General features: G+C 46.5%; 1 protein-coding gene across 1 annotated transcript in view; it reads left to right on the top strand.

The window, feature by feature from the left end:
* The window catches only part of mapk15 (mitogen-activated protein kinase 15), a 112,970-nt gene that overhangs the window by 78,065 nt on the left and 19,276 nt on the right, over positions 1-15,629 (top strand). Inside the window, exon 10 of the mRNA XM_069915165.1 lies at positions 14,062-14,167. Within this exon, the coding sequence (XP_069771266.1) occupies positions 14,062-14,167 (106 nt within the window). The remainder of the gene's footprint in view (positions 1-14,061; positions 14,168-15,629) is intronic.

The raw sequence follows: 15,629 nt of genomic DNA, 5'->3' as shown, positions 1-15,629 counted from the left end.
TTGTAACACTTGCAACTAACCATGTTAGTCGGAGAATGCATTCTGCCGTTATCAGCAAAATGGTGATTTTTTATACCCTTGGATACGTGCTTAGAACATCATCATATCATTACTTGTCCAATGACTAAAACTGTTGCTATCCTTTCCCTGCTAGCTTCCTGCCTCTCAATCCATCAATGTCTCTCTTATCTTGTAAGTACAAGGATGCATTCACATCTTGTTACAGCCCTGTACAGGGTAACTCCTTACACATTCCCATCTCATGATGTTTTACCTTACAATCCCTCCTTTGTCCTCTTTAGAGGACAATCTCGCCCTGACTATGCTACCACCGCGTTACATTAGTTCGCCTATTATTGCCAAGCTCTATACGGGTTCTGTTCACAGGGTAGTTCGGCTGGTGGGCGAGGGCTCCCCCAACCCTCCTTTGCGTACACCCCCCATCCGTCACCCCGATCCCATTGCCCGTTTACAAGTTTCATCCCATTTGCCCCCAAGCAAAAAACTTTACATTAGTAAATTCCCAAGTTAACATATGGTCTACAATCTAATTCATAATACTTGTTCTACAATCTGATTAATAATGTTTGTGTTACAATCAATGTTATAATATTTGTTCTACAATCAAGGTTATAATATTTAGGTTACAAGCAAGGTTAAAATTATATGTGTAACAATCTAATTCACAATCCCTCCTTCCCATCACATTCCCCTTCAGACTCCAGATCGATCTCAGCAACTTTCTCCGCCTCCTGTAATGTGAGATAGTCTTGCTCCACAGCCTGCACAGCTTGATATTTCGGAGGCAGTTCATCACGGTCAGCAAAGGCTCTCTCTATGGTCCTCGTGACCAGCGTTCGAATGCATGGAATACAACAACAGCCACAAGTGATAAAAATTGATACAGAAATGAACAAACCCAGCAAAAGTTGTCCTAACAATGTGCTCCATCTCCCAAACACTCCCTGTAACCAGGATAAAACAGGATTGGAGACTCCAGACTGGGCTTTTAATTCTTTCGCCAATGCCCTAAGTTTCGTTAACCCCTTAGTGAGTGATCCATCTGGTCCTGTGTTATTAGAGATAGAAGTGCAGCATAGATCTCCAAACATAGCACACACTCCACCTTTCTCTGCCAGGACCATATCAATCGCTATCCTATTCTGAAGTGTCATAAGGGAAGTTTCTGACAGTTGTTGATGTATTGCCTCAACAACGTCCCTGGTCAAATTTGCAAGGCGCTGGACATTATAGTGAATAAGGTTGATCCTATTAACATTCTTATTTACAGTGATGGGAAATATTGCACTAAAAACAGGAAAGCTTTCAAACCCAGCTGCAATCTCATCGGCTAATTTAAATTCGTCCGGAATATTCCGGGCTTGGCCAATGGCATCAATCCATACCCCATCAGGGTTCCTTCCTCCCGGCCCCAAGAGTCCAACACTCCTCCTTTTCCTCCACAGCCAACTCTCTGTGTGGCGCAATTCTAGGGAATCCTCGTCTCCCTCCTGCCTTTTGACAATCAGCACTGGCGCATTAAGGGTTACTAGAGCACACCGACCATCCCAGTTAGCGGGGAGCCAGTTGTACAGCACTCTTCCTCCACAAAACCACCAAATATCCGCCCTAGCCTGGGTCAAGCGGGTTGCACTACTGCTATGTGAGAGATCAACATGAGTCCTGCACGAGTCGCTGGGCAGCCAACCCACATGGAAAACGTGCGCTGCTGTGTTGTTGTTGGCAAAACAAGTAACATTAGTTATGCCTGTGGATCTAAAGACAGGGGGAGCTACATTAGCCGGAGCTATGGGAAACGTCTGTTCCCATATCAGACACCTATTCAGTGGGTTGGATTCTGACATTAGGTTCAAGGCGCAGTCCATAGCATCTGTCTCCTCAAAAATTGATCTGCTCATCCGTAATAATGGCCTTCCTCGGGCACAGACCCAGCAGTTCCCATAGCCTGCTTGGTCCGCATATTTACCCATCTGATCTATCCAGGAGTTTGACTCATCAATACCTGTCTCAATTGCTATCTTCTCTCCCCTGGACATCTTCGTACTGTCGAATTTTCTCACTTCCCCCTCTTTCGAAGTGGGTTTAATTATGTCCTTTGTGTATGTTAGTAAGTCGAACCTCACCACTCCCCAAGGATCTTTTCCATTAATAGACACTCCAATCATTAGATAGAAGAGGTCTCCGACACCATGTTCTCTCCCTGTGCCCCCCTCGCATGTCTTAGAGCTCCATCCCTTCATATTCCACGGGTTGCGCAGCCCCGCCTTTACTGTCAAAATCAGGGGATTCTCTCCTTTCATTGAATAGGTCACAGCACCACGTATCAGGGAGATTTTAGTGAAAAAATTATAATAAGGTTTGCTGGACCCTTTGTTAAGGGGTTTTCTTATCCATCTAGTGTCGGGTCCTGTCCACCACCAAACCTCACCCCAAGACGGACAGACATGTAGACCCCATTTAGGATATCCTATTTGAAAGGCACACATGTAAACATCATATCCTCTCCAGGACGCCTCATTCTAACCACACGCTATTATACTGCATAGATCGAACTGGAAGGTGTTATCCCTGTCTATGTCTACCTTTAGAATAACTTTGGCCCCGCAGGAATCCGAGCTATTCTGCTGACTTATCTGGCATCCCATTAGTAGTACTGCCCATAGGGCCCCCGGTATCGTCTGCATGAGTCTCATCAATTCTATCAAGGCTGGCTACGTGCTGTTTTGCCTTGGAACAGTAGGCAAAATGATGCTAATTATGATCCCCTGGTTTGTCAATTCTTACCGACCTATCTGTTACGGCGGTAACAGTGTATGGTCCAGACCACCTAAATTCAGTCCAATGTACTTTACCTGGTTTACGGATATACACCAGGTCTCCCTCCTTTACTGGAACTCCTTCGGTGTCCGGGTTCTCCTTACTAGCATTCGCCACCTGTTGTGAAACTAAAGCAACCATATTACCCAGCATCTGCATATAATGATCTAGTTCCACTTCCCTTTCTTCCCACAACTTAACCCATGCTGGATCAGTCTTTGGACCGGGCATGGGTCGACCCGTTAGAATCTCATGCGGTGACAGGAAGGTATCTTTGGCCTTCTCTTGTCGCATAGACATCAGTACTAATGGCAATGCCTCAACCCAATTCAACCTGGTCCCCCCTAAAACTTTCCCTAATTTAGATTTTATCGTTCTGTTTGCCCTTTCTACTAACCCCTGGCTCTCAGGCCTATAGACACTACCAAAACGGTGTTTGATCCCTAGGTATTCTTCAACCTGTCGGATCAGCTCATTCTTAAAATGAGACCCATTATCAGAGCATATCCTGCTGGGGACTCCATAGCGGGGTATTAACTCTCGCGTTAGCCAGCCTATTACACTATCCGCATCTTCTTTCTTTGTTGGAATAGCCTCCACCCATCGTGAGAACCTATCTACTGCCACTAAAAGATATCGGTAACCCTCCTTTGTCCTAAGGTCAGTACCCATATCTGTATAGTCAATATAGATCTCTTTCCACGGGGCTGTCGGTACTGGAAATCGTAAAAGCGGGTGGGGTAAGGTGATCCTTTGGTTATGCCCGTTGCAGATAGTACATTCAGCTCTAAAGTTGTCAATGTGCTCGCGTAAGTGGGGATTCCACCAATGTTGTTTAAGCGTATTATAAGTTTTGGTGGCGCTAATGTGAGTCGGCCCATGAGCTTCTTCAAATAATAGTGGGAGTAATTGACGAGGGGCAACTATCGTACCTATAGGGGAGCGCCAAACATGTACTGTCTGATTTTCATAGCTGATCTCCTGTCGAGTGGCACCGCGTTTCATCCATTCCTCTTTCTCACTTGGGCTAGCTTTTTCCTGTATTTCTATTAGGTGCTCAATATTCGGTGGGGGTCCCTCTCCCTTCTCATCTGTGTAGTCATTCAATCTGCTACAAGTCTCCTTAGTTTCAGATTCATTTTTTTTGTTATGGGACCTCAAAATCATCCCCTGTATATGTTCATGATAACCAGTAACCTGTTTGGCTGCCCTGTCAGCCGCCGTGTTTCCCTTCCCTTCCTTTGTGTTATCTGGGGAATGGCCCGCCACCTTAATTAGGCTCAGAGCCCGGGGAAGCATGACCTGTACTGTAGTAGGTTTTCGATACCCTAGTATCTTTTCTCTATGTGCCTCAGACATGGCCGTACCGTTTTTACCCACGAGTCTTCCTAGGAAAGTTACCACCCTCCTTCCGATCTGACATTTCGACCTTTTTACTTTAAATCCAGCCTCGCCTAACCCCTTGAGTAAAACTGCTGTCCCTGTCAGGCACTCATGTGGCGTTTTCCCTGCTAATAGTAGGTCGTCTACATACTGAATCAGTGTAACATCTTCCGGGAGCTTTAATTTCATTAGGATTTCGCTAAGGGCCTGATTGAACAGTCCTGGACTGTCCTTATAACCCTGAGGTAATCTAGTGTATGTGTACCGATGTGCTTGGTAAGTGAAAGTGAACCAGTCTTGGCATTCCTCAGCTAATTTCAAGCAGAAGAATGCGTTTGCCAGATCAATGACAGTATAGTATTCGTGCTCCGGACTCAGAGCCCTAAGTGCTACATATGGGTCTGGGACTGGTCTCCCGATGGTCTTGGTAGCCAAGTTAATCTCCCGGAGGTCGTGTACCATCCTCCAGTCTTTTCTACCCGGTTTGGGAACAGGCATGATGGGCGTGTTCCACATACTGTCAGGTGCCGCCCTTAAAACCCCTGACTCCATTAACCCTTCTATCGTTCCTTTAATACCCTCCTCCTGACTGGGCGACAAGCGGTATTGTTTTCTCCATATTGGTTTCTGCCCGGGGTTGGCCAATTCTAGAAATACCTCTCCTTTTATTACTCCCACATCATAGGGCCCCGTTGTCCATATATGTGGACTCAGATTAGAAAGATATTTGTCTGAGTCTCTGTGATCAATATTTTCTCCTTCTATGGCTCGGTCTCTTTCTACTTTCTCATTCACTACCTGGTCCCATGCTTCAATATTCAGTCTGACAAATTTTCCTCCCTCCGAGGTGGAATATCCCGGGATTTCTGTCTGCCTGTATTCACACCCTATCGCTTCCTTTACCATCGGACCCAGCTGTCGAGCGTGATGATCTTTGGCAATACCCAAGGTCACATGAGGCACACTTTCTACTCCTAAGCAGAACCACTCCATTTGTTCTTCTGTCATGACAACCATAGCAGCTATTCCCTCCTTACCTACAAAGATAAATGGACAATGTATCGTTTCTGTCTTCCCTTCTTTTAGAGAGTCCCACCTCTCCTCATATTCCTGGTCCGGGTGGATGGTGTAGTTTAATGTAACATGCATAGGATCTAGTGGAGAATGGTAATCCCCATACCGAGGAATACTGGCCCTCCACTCAAAAAACTGTTTAACCAGCCCTGGGCCTGGTTCATCATACAGTAGCCGACTCCAGAAAATACTAACCTCCACAGAGTCTTCTGAAGCGATAGATGGGGTCATTACTATAAACTGTCCTCCCCTTCTTATTGTATCCCCTGGGTATGTTAACCGAAGGCCCTTCTCAGAACATTGTATGGTTATTCCTAGTTTGGTAAGAATGTCCCTTGCTAATAAATTAATGGGGCAACTTGGCACAACCAGGACAGGCGTTTTAACCCTTTGTCGTCCAAATGTCATGTCGATGTTATCTGTATAGGGCTTTGTTTCCCTTATCCCGGAGAATCCTATTGTAGATAATGTTTTGCCCGAAAATGTGCTCCCTGGGGGTTTTTTAATCACTGTCGTAACTGCTGCCCCTGTGTCAACCATAAATTCAATTTTTTCTCCATTTACCGTCCCCCAAATTTTTGGTGGCTCCCAGGGAGGCGTGATTTTTGATTCTCCAGGGCACCTTCAATAATCAAATTCAGCACCTTCCTCAATATAGTCATTACACTGAGGTGCCTGGACTTGTTGATCACTCTGCCACCCCCCGATTCTCTGGGGCCCATCAATGTGTCCACCCCTACCCCTTGCTTGTCCTCTTAAGTTTCCTCCTCTTCCCCGATAGCCTCTAATAGAGGGTAATCTTTTTCCCCTTGCTCTCCCAGCCTCCGGACAGTTCCGCTGGTAGTGTCCAGGATTTTGGCAGTACCAGCATACTGCATGTTCCCCTCTATACATTGTACCTAGCTGTCTTTCCCAACCATTTCTTACTTGGGGTCCCGGATTTATCACTGGCCCCATGACCTGTGGGACTATCTGTTGGGCCGCTAATTTAACCCCTATATGTTCTATGGCTCTCACCAATTTATCGGTTGTTTTGTCCACCTCCTTCTGGGACGCACTTTCTGACTTAGCATGCTCTGATTGACGATGTCGTTTGATTGCATGTGTCAGGTGTCTTTTCCACAAATCCTCTGACATTGTCTCTACTCCCACAATGTCCCTTAATTTTGCTTGAACCGTAGCAGGTAGTCCGTTTATTATCCCATTACGAAAGTGAGCCCTTCCTAAGGGGCTGTGGTCGGGTCTTTCTCCAGTCCCTGTTTCCCATAAGTCCCATGCTCGAGTGAAATACTCGTGTGCAGTCTCTCCTTCCTTTAGTTGAAGGGTTACCAAGGCATCCAAACTATAGGGTGTAGGAAATGTTTCTCTAAGTGCTTCCCAAAATTTATTCCGAAGTGGGTTAAATTCTATTTCATCCCCCAATTTACTGCTTCTTACAATTCTCTCTATTTGCTTCAGGGCCCCTTCTGCCTTTAATCTTATCATGATAGTTCTGACATCTGCGAGTGCTAATTGTTCTTGGCAGGTTTCTCGCTCAAAACAAGAAATCCATGGACTAGCCCCATTACTCAACGGAGGTAGTTTTTTCATTAAACTCTCTAAGTCCATTCGTGACCAGGGTACATATTTTTGAGTTCCCCGTCCCGTGATCAGTAATGGGCATTGATATCTCAATTTTGGGGATTTCTGCTCCTTCTTTACTCACCTTGTTCTGACTCTTCTTCGTCACTGTCACTGTCCCTATCAGCTTCCAATGTCTCAGGGTCAAAGGTATATTGGTCACGTTCATCTCTAAGATAATCTTTTCGGCCATAGTTTAGTTGTTTCACATCTTTCTCTTTTGTCCTAACTATGTCCAGGTAGGCATGTCTATTTTTCTCCCTCCCGAGTCTTTTCCTTTTACTTTCCTCCCATGGTGGATCGTATCTCGTTTCCTCATCTGTACTACACTTTTCGTCCTTTACTCCTATTACCATTCCTTCAGCTTTAATTTCTCCTGACAGTGTTGTAGTTATCTTTTCCACTTCCTTCAATACACCTACCATTAATTCTTTTTGATCCTCACTGATCTGCCCCAGCACATTAATATCTCTGTTTAAGTTTTTAATGTTATCCTGAACCTTTTTCATGTTCCATTTCTGTATCTCTAACTCCTTTTCTATTTTCTTGGACTCCAGAGGGGTCTCCACATCTATTACTCCCCCTTCTATTTTTATTAAAGGGGCCTGTACCTCGTCTGATGTGTCCCTATTCCCGAGGTTCTTGTCACACCCCAGTGTCTCAATATCTGGATATAAGGGACGTGACTCCAGTATCCCATCTGGGGTGCCAGGGGCACCTTGTGACTCCACATAGGGCGGGGGTCTACAAGCTATTTCTACAGGGGCCATAATAGGTGGGTTATCAGGGAGACCAAATTCTTCGAATATAGCTAGGACATCGCGGTACTGCATCTCCTTGTCTCTCACCCTCTTTTTTGCTGACTCGCGATTAAAGATTTTGTTTTGTGTCCCGTTTTGTTTAATTGTATAAGACTCACTTATAAATGATTTATTGTCAGAGTACATACATGACATCACATACATCCAGAGACTATGAGAGAGAGAGAGAGAGAGAGAAAGAGAGAGAGAGAGCATAGCGAGAGAAAGAGATAGAGAGGCAGATACACAGAGCACAAGAGATAGAGAGAGAAAATGCCTTGCACTGGCCCCACTGGGAGAAAAGTCTTCAGATTAACACTTTTGTTTCAAAGGTTTTAAAAGGTTCTCATCCTGTGATCACTGGTCTGGATCAGATTGGGTCTCCCACCACTGGGAACTATCACTCCTTCCTTCCCTCCCACCTCGAGTGAGCTACACGTCAGCCCACAATGTCTGCCCTGATCCCGCAATGGTGGGGGTGCGGGAAAGAGGGAGGGAGAGAGGATAAAACAGGATCCCATTTGATGCGGAGCTGGAATTGTGGGCACAAAATTAAAACCAAATTGTATTTCTCTGCCCTGCCCAACCTGGGGATTTCAGGGCAGCACCGCCACAGATTGGGATTGGGAGGGGGAGTGGGTGAGAGAGGAGGGGGGGGAGAAGAGAGAGAGGGGGAGAGAAGAGAGAGAGGGGAGGGTGAAAGGAGGGAGGGAGAGAGCAAACCCGGACACTTCGTGGCTGGAAACTGGAAACAGGCACTTTTCCTTTCCCTTCTGTGTTTTGTTTCTTCCAGCTTATCTAAGCCTCTACGTTTTAAAATTCTTTTTTTCCTCACCTGTCAGGAACATCTCAGTGCCCCCGGGTAACCAACCCCTCTTCCTCCAGCGGTCTACACATTTTCGGAGCATTTTTTGTTTTTCCAATGCCGCATTACTGGTATTTCGCTCCTCTAATTCCTGATTAATTTCCTTAATAACTTGGTCAAAAGTCTTAGCAGGCAACTGTACAGCCATAGCTGCAGGACCGCTTTCTAATGCCTGTTTTAATTTAGGTTTTTGTCCGTTTAGGGGATCTATGTCAACGAAAATTGCTTTTAAAAATGTCTCCTTGCAAGCTGGATGACTAATATCTTTTAAAGGAATAGTCTCTAAGTCTTGTCCTCCAATTGACTTCAGACTGTCCTGTATACTCTGATTGCTCGTTTTCCACTCTCTGTTTTCCCAAAGGGGTCTGAAAGTTAAATTACAACTAGAAAACCAAATATTTGGGCTATACTTTTGTCCTGTTTCCCTGTACCAATCTATGAATTTACGTAACTTTATCTCCTTGGTGATGTTGGGAATACCCTCATTTAACTTATCAAAAGTATTTCGAATAAACTGGGTGTCTCTTAGGAGTTTGTCAACTTTTTCATTAATATCTCCTACCTGATCCGGACACAGCTGTCGCAGCCTTCTGTCGTCGTTCTTGTTCACCAGGCAGGCGTCCCTGAGTACTTTTTTTGTTGTCTCAAGGTCTCTAGTGTCTGCTGTGGTATTCCACCACGGCGAATTGGGGAAATAAATTCTTAACTTCTCAAGTGTACAGACATTATCATACCTACCGGACATTTATAAGTCAGTCTCTCAGATACAATTGAGGCCAATAAGCCTGAACCTTTGTTTTCTTTCAAAGCCCAACCTTCACGTGGGAGATTTCTCCTCTTAATAACCAGTTTAGGGCAGAAAACTCAGGTCCTCAATTGTTTATAGACCACCTTCTCACTCTATTGGACTTTGCAACGACACAATAAAGACTTTTAAACTCTAGTAGTTTCTTGCGAAGCACTTAATAAATGTCATTCAAACACCTTAAGGACTTTTATCTTGTCTGTAATCACTTACGTGTTACAATCCTGGCATGCGACCTTCAATTGTGGTCGTCTAATTTGTCCGATCTCCAGTTCTTACTGGCAATCATAAAGATTTTAAAAAAAAAAGAGAATTTTGTTAAAACAGGCTTCTCTGGACCTTTTTATCAGCCGGCTGAGATGATTGTCAGAAAAAACAGAAACCGTCGTCCAGTGTTCACTCACCCATCACGTCGGGGTCACCAAATTGTTAGGTCTGCTTTGTTCATGAATGAGTGAGACAAACACCAGACTGAGTCGAAATCAGGGTTCTTTGTTCTTTATTACCGGATTGTAACACTTGCAACTAACCATGTTAGTCGGAGAATGCATTCTGCCATTATCAGCAAAATGGTGATTTTTTATACCCTTGGATACGTGCTTAGAACATCATCATATCATTACTTGTCCAATGACTAAAACTGTTGCTATCCTTTCCCTGCTAGCTTCCTGCCTCTCAATCCATCAATGTCTCTCTTATCTTGTAAGTACAAGGATGCATTCACATCTTGTTACAACCCTGTACAGGGTAACTCCTTACACATTCCCATCTCATGATGTTTTACCTTACAAACTTCAAAATGTTTCAATGAGATCCGCCCCACTATGGAGACACATGACAAGATAGGCCAAAGCAGCATGGTTTCCTTAAGGGAAAATCGTGCTTCACAAACCAATTGGAATTCTTTGAGGAGGTGCCAAGCAGGCTGAATAAGGGAGATACAGGGGATGTGTATATGGATTTTCAGATGACCTTTGACAAGATGCCACACATAAGGTCACTAAACACTATAAGAGCCCATGGTTTAACAGGAAACACACCAGCGTGGGGAGAGCATTGGCTGACGGGCAGGAAGCAGAGAGTCAGAATACAGGGATCATATTCTGGTCGCTGCCAGTTGCCGATGGTGTCCACAGGGGTCGGGGTTGGGGCCACTCTGTTATCTGATTTGGATTCTGGACTGAGTGGCTTTGTGGCCAAGTTTTCAGATGGTACAAAGGGAGGTGGAGGAGCAGTCATGGAGAGGAAACACGGAGGCTGCAGAAGGACGTGGACCAAGGATTCCCAAACATTTTCAGGCTACACTACCTTGCCCTCCAGGGCACATCCCGAGTACTGGGTAGGGTCAGTGGTGACACTGAGTGGGGTGGGGGAGTCAGTGAATCTGAGCGGGGTGGGGGGGGTCAGTGGTGACGCTGAGCGGGGTGGGGGGTTCAGTGGTGATGCTGAGCTGGGTGGAGGGGTCAAAGGTTACACTGAGCGGGGTGGAGGGGACAGTGGCGAAGCAGAGCGGGGTGGGGGGTGTTCAGTGATACTGAGTGAGGTGGGGGGTCAGTAGTGATGCAGAGTGGGATGGGGGGGTCAGTGGTGACGCTGAGCAAGGTAGGTGGGGGGGGTGAGTGGTGACGTTGAGTGAGATTGGGGGGTTAGTGGTGCTGAGCGGGGTGGGGGGTTAGTGATACTGAGCATGATTGGGGGGTTAGTGGTGCTGAGCAGGGTGGGGGGGTCAATGGTGACGCTGAGCGGGATTGGGGGGGTCAGTGATACTGAGCGGGATGGGGGTTAGTAGTGGTGCTGAGCGGGATTGGGGGGGTTAGTGGTGCTGAGCGGGATTGGGGGGGTTATTGATGCTGAGCAGGATTGGAGAGGGGGCTTAAGTGCAGTGCTGAACGGGAGATATTGGCTTCAGTAGAAAATGGCAGCCACCAAGACCAGTTCTTGCAAGAATGCCTTGTTGCCATTCATTCTGCTCACTAAGCAGCAGATTGAATAATAACAAGACTGAAGGTTTGGAACACCCCCTTTTCCACCTCCTTTTTCCTCACCATCCCATTGGATCTTTCCACCATCCATTGTAGGAAACACTAATTTAGACAGGAGAACAGGCAGAGAAGTGGCAAATGAAATACAATGTCAGAAAGTGGACGGTCGTGCACTTGGCTGTTTTCTATAAGGGGAGAAAGTTGAGAATTGCCAGATGCAAAGGGACCTGGGGTTCCTCGTGCAGGAGCCTGAAGGGAAACTTGCAGGTTGAGTCGGGAGTGAAGGCAGCAAATGCAATGCTGCCATTCACTTCAATAGAATCTAAGAGCAGGGATATGATGTTGAAGGTTTATAAGGCCCTGGTGAGACTTCACGTGGAGATTGTTAGCAGTTTTGGGCTCCTCATTTAATAAAGGATGTGCTGATGTTGGAAAGAGTCCAGAGGAGGTTCACAGGGATGATTCTGGGAATGAAAAGGGTATATGAGGAGTGTTTAACAGCTCTTGGCTGTTCCCATTGGAATCTAGGAGAAATAGGGGGGATCTCATTGAAACATTTTGAATGTTGAAAGACCACACTTTGTTCAGTTCTGGTCACCCCATTACAGGAAGGATGTGGAAGCTATGGAGAGGGGGCAGAGGAGATTTACCAGGATGTTGCCTGGATTGGGAAACAAGTCTTATGAGGCCAGGTTAGCAGAGCTGGGACTTTTCTCTTTGGAGTGTAGAAGGATGAGAGGAGACTTGATAGAGGTCAACAAGATTATGAGAGGCATAGATAGGGTGGACAGACAGCGCCTGTTTCCAAGGGCAGGATCAGTAAACACCAGAGAACGTTTGTACAAAGTGAAGGGAGGGAGGTTTAGGGGAGACGTCTGGGGTAAGATTTTTTACACAGAGAGTTGTGGGGGCCTGGAATGCCTTGCCAGGGATGGTGGTGGAGGCTGAAACATTAGGGACATCTAACAGACTCTTAGGCAGACACATGGATGGAAGAAGGGTTACAGGGGGTTTAGTTTTTTTTAAAGGAACATATGGGTTGGCACAACATTGAAGGCTGAAGGGCCTGTACTGTGCTGTGGTGTTCTATGTGTGACAGAGTAAATGTTGAAAGGTTGTTTCCCATGGTGGGAGGGTCGAGGACAAGAGGGCACAACATCGGGTTTGAAAGGGTCCACTTAAACTGAGATGCGGAGGAATTTCTTCAGCCAGAGGATGGTGAATCTGTGGAATTTGTTGCCACAGGCGGTTGTGGAGGCCGGGTCATTGGGGGTAATTAAGGCAGAGACTGATAGGTTCTTGATTAGCCAGGGCATCAGAGGTTATTGCCCTGGCTAATCAAGGACATCATGATTAGTGTAGCAATTTGCACACTGTTACAGCGAGCAATCAGGACCGGGCCTCAAATCCTGTGCTGCCTGTGAGGAGTTTGTATTTTCCCCCTGGGTCTGCGTGGGTTTCCTCCGGGGTTCCAGTTTCTTCCACCCTCCACTCTCCAAAGCATAACGGTGAGGGGTGGGTGGGGGGGGGGTTGTAGGTTAATCGGATGTAATTGAGCCTGTTTCTGCTCCGATGTCTTCTGGTCGTCCTCCAACTCTCCAACCCCTACCCTTCTCTCTCCATCCAGAGACCTACCCCCTCTACCTGTCACTTCTCAGATTTTGTTTTGTTTTACCCTCTACACTCCCACCCCCACCCACCAATGATCTCATATCAATTAGCCTACACTTTCCCCCCTGCCCCTTCCTCCCTCTTCTGCCCCAACCCCTTTTTATTCAAGAATCTGCTTGTTCCTTGCTTGTACCTTGACAAAGGGCTCTCACCTGAAGTGTTGGTTACCCTTTACTTTCTATAGATGCAGTGTAACCTGCTGTGTTTCTCACCCAGATAACTACGTGGATGGGAGGGGATTGGAGGGGGATGAGTGTAATATGGGCACGTTGTTCCACACGGACAAGCTTGGCCTGTGGGCTGTTGGTGTGCTGTGGGGCTTTGTGTCTGCTTGGTTAAACCAGGGCAGGACTTGCATGGAGAATGGTAGGGTCTTGGACAATGTTGGAAACCATATAATTATATAACAATTACGGCCCTTCTAGTCCACCCCGAGGGACTGAAGGTTCAGAGTTCCATGAAAGTGGTGACCCAGTTAGACAGGGTGGTGGAAACATTTGGCACACTTTCCTTCATCAATACGTACAGGAACAGAGACATCATCTTACAACTAACCGTGCAAGATGTTGGTGAGACCACACAAAGTATTGTGCGCAGTTTTGATCATCCAGCTACAGGAAAGATTCACTAAAACATTATCAGGATTGGCAGGTTTGAATATCAAAAGAAGTTACATGGGCTGAGACAGGTAAGTGATTGGTGTACTGGATAATGGATGGATAGAAAGAGGTAGGGGAGGGAAGGGATGGGGTGGAGTTTGGTGACAGGCAGGTTAGTGATTGGTGATATAAGCAGAGAGAATGGAGGGAGAAAAGGGTAGCAGATGGAGGCAGGAAGGCAGAGTGATAACAGACAGTTGCTGACCTGTCTACCCATATCCCTGGAGATGGTATTCCCCTCATCCACCTCCCCCCCCCCCCACACCAGCAGTTTTCTGAAACGACTTCGTGCTCCATTCGTGATGAGAGCTGTGTACCTGGTCAATGCACATTTAATCCAGACCATCATGTGCATTTGATGCAGATTTCATAACCCATCGAAGGAACCCAGGCTGGACTACGATGTCATCCTGCCCGTGGATGACAACACACAGCTGTCAGTGGCTGAGTATCGCAACAAGTTGTACCAGGTACTTCATTAGTGGCATTGCGATGGTGGGGACTCCTTGAGGTATTAGGGAAATGAGAGTCCATGGTGCAGGGGGTCTCTGGTATTTGGGTAGTGCGGGGTCCTTTGGTATTGGGACATAGGAGTCTCTAGTGCAGCAGGGGTCTCTGGTATTGGTCAGTGAGGGGTCGGTAGGGGATTGGGGCAGAGGGGTCTGTGGGTTTGGGGCAGTAGGGGTGGGGGTGGGCAGTGCCATCGCATGGGGAGAACATTGGCTGACGGGCAGGAGGCCTAGAGTTGGAATACAGGGATCATATTCTGGTCGCTGCCAGTTGCCGATGGTGTCCACAGGGGTCGGGGTTGGGGCCACTTCTTTATATGTTGTACATTAATGATTTGGATTCTGGAATGAGTGGCTTTGTGGCCATGTTTGCAGATGGTACGAAGGAAGGTGGAGGAGCAGGTCATGTTGAGGAAACACGGAGGCTGCAGAAGGACATGGACAGATGAGGAGAATGGGCAGAGATGTGGTGAATGAAATACAATGTCGGAAAGTGGACGGTCGTGCACTTGGGTAGAAAAATAAACAGGCAGAATATTTTCTATAAGGGGAGAAAGTTGAAAATCCTCAGATGCAAAGGGACCTGGGATTCCTTGTGCAGGAGCCTGAAGGGAAACTTGCAGGTTGAGTCGGTGGTGAAGAAGGTAAATGCACTGTTGGCGTTCACTTCCACAGGAATAGAATCTAAGAGCAGGGATGAGATGTTGGGGGTTTATAAGACATGGGTGAGACCTCACTTGGAGCAGTTTTGGGCTCCTCATTTAAGAAAGGATGTGCTGACATTGGAGAAGGATCAGAGGAGGTTCACAAGGATGATTCTGGGAATGAAAAGATGATCATATGAGGAGCGTTTAATAGCTCTTGGCTTGTACTTGTTGGAATTTAGACAAGTTAGGAGGCGTGTCTCATTGAAACATTTTGAACGTTGAAAGACATGGAAAGAGTAAATGTAGAAAAGTCATTTCCCCACAGCGGGAGAGTGTAGGACAAAAGGGCACTACTTCAGGATTGAAGGGTGATCACTTCAAACAGAGATGTGGAGGAATTTCTTCAGCCAGAGGGTGGTGAATCTGTGGAATTTGTTGCCATGGGCATTTGTGGAGGCCGGGTCATTGGGTGTATTTAAGGCAGAAATTGATCGGTTTTTGATTAGCTAAGGCATATAACATGGGGAGAAAGTCGGGCATTGGGGCTGAATGGATCAGCTCATGATTGAATGGTGGGGCAGACTCAGTGGACTGTATGGCCTATTTCTGCTCCTTGGTCTTGTATGTTTTTATGGGTATTCGGGCAGTGGTGGCCCATGGATATTAGAGCAGTGGGAGGTCAAAAGAGGACTTGGAACAGTGGAGTCCATGGCATATTAGGGCAGTGGTGGGGGGGGCGTCAATGGGGTATTTTAGCAGTGGGAGTCCATGGGGTA

The sequence above is a fragment of the Narcine bancroftii genome, chromosome 1, assembly GCF_036971445.1.
Source record: "Narcine bancroftii isolate sNarBan1 chromosome 1, sNarBan1.hap1, whole genome shotgun sequence".
In the NCBI taxonomy this organism is placed as follows: domain Eukaryota; kingdom Metazoa; phylum Chordata; class Chondrichthyes; order Torpediniformes; family Narcinidae; genus Narcine; species Narcine bancroftii.
The sequence above is the reverse complement of the archived record's forward strand: the minus strand, read 5'-3'. Positions and strand labels throughout refer to the sequence as shown.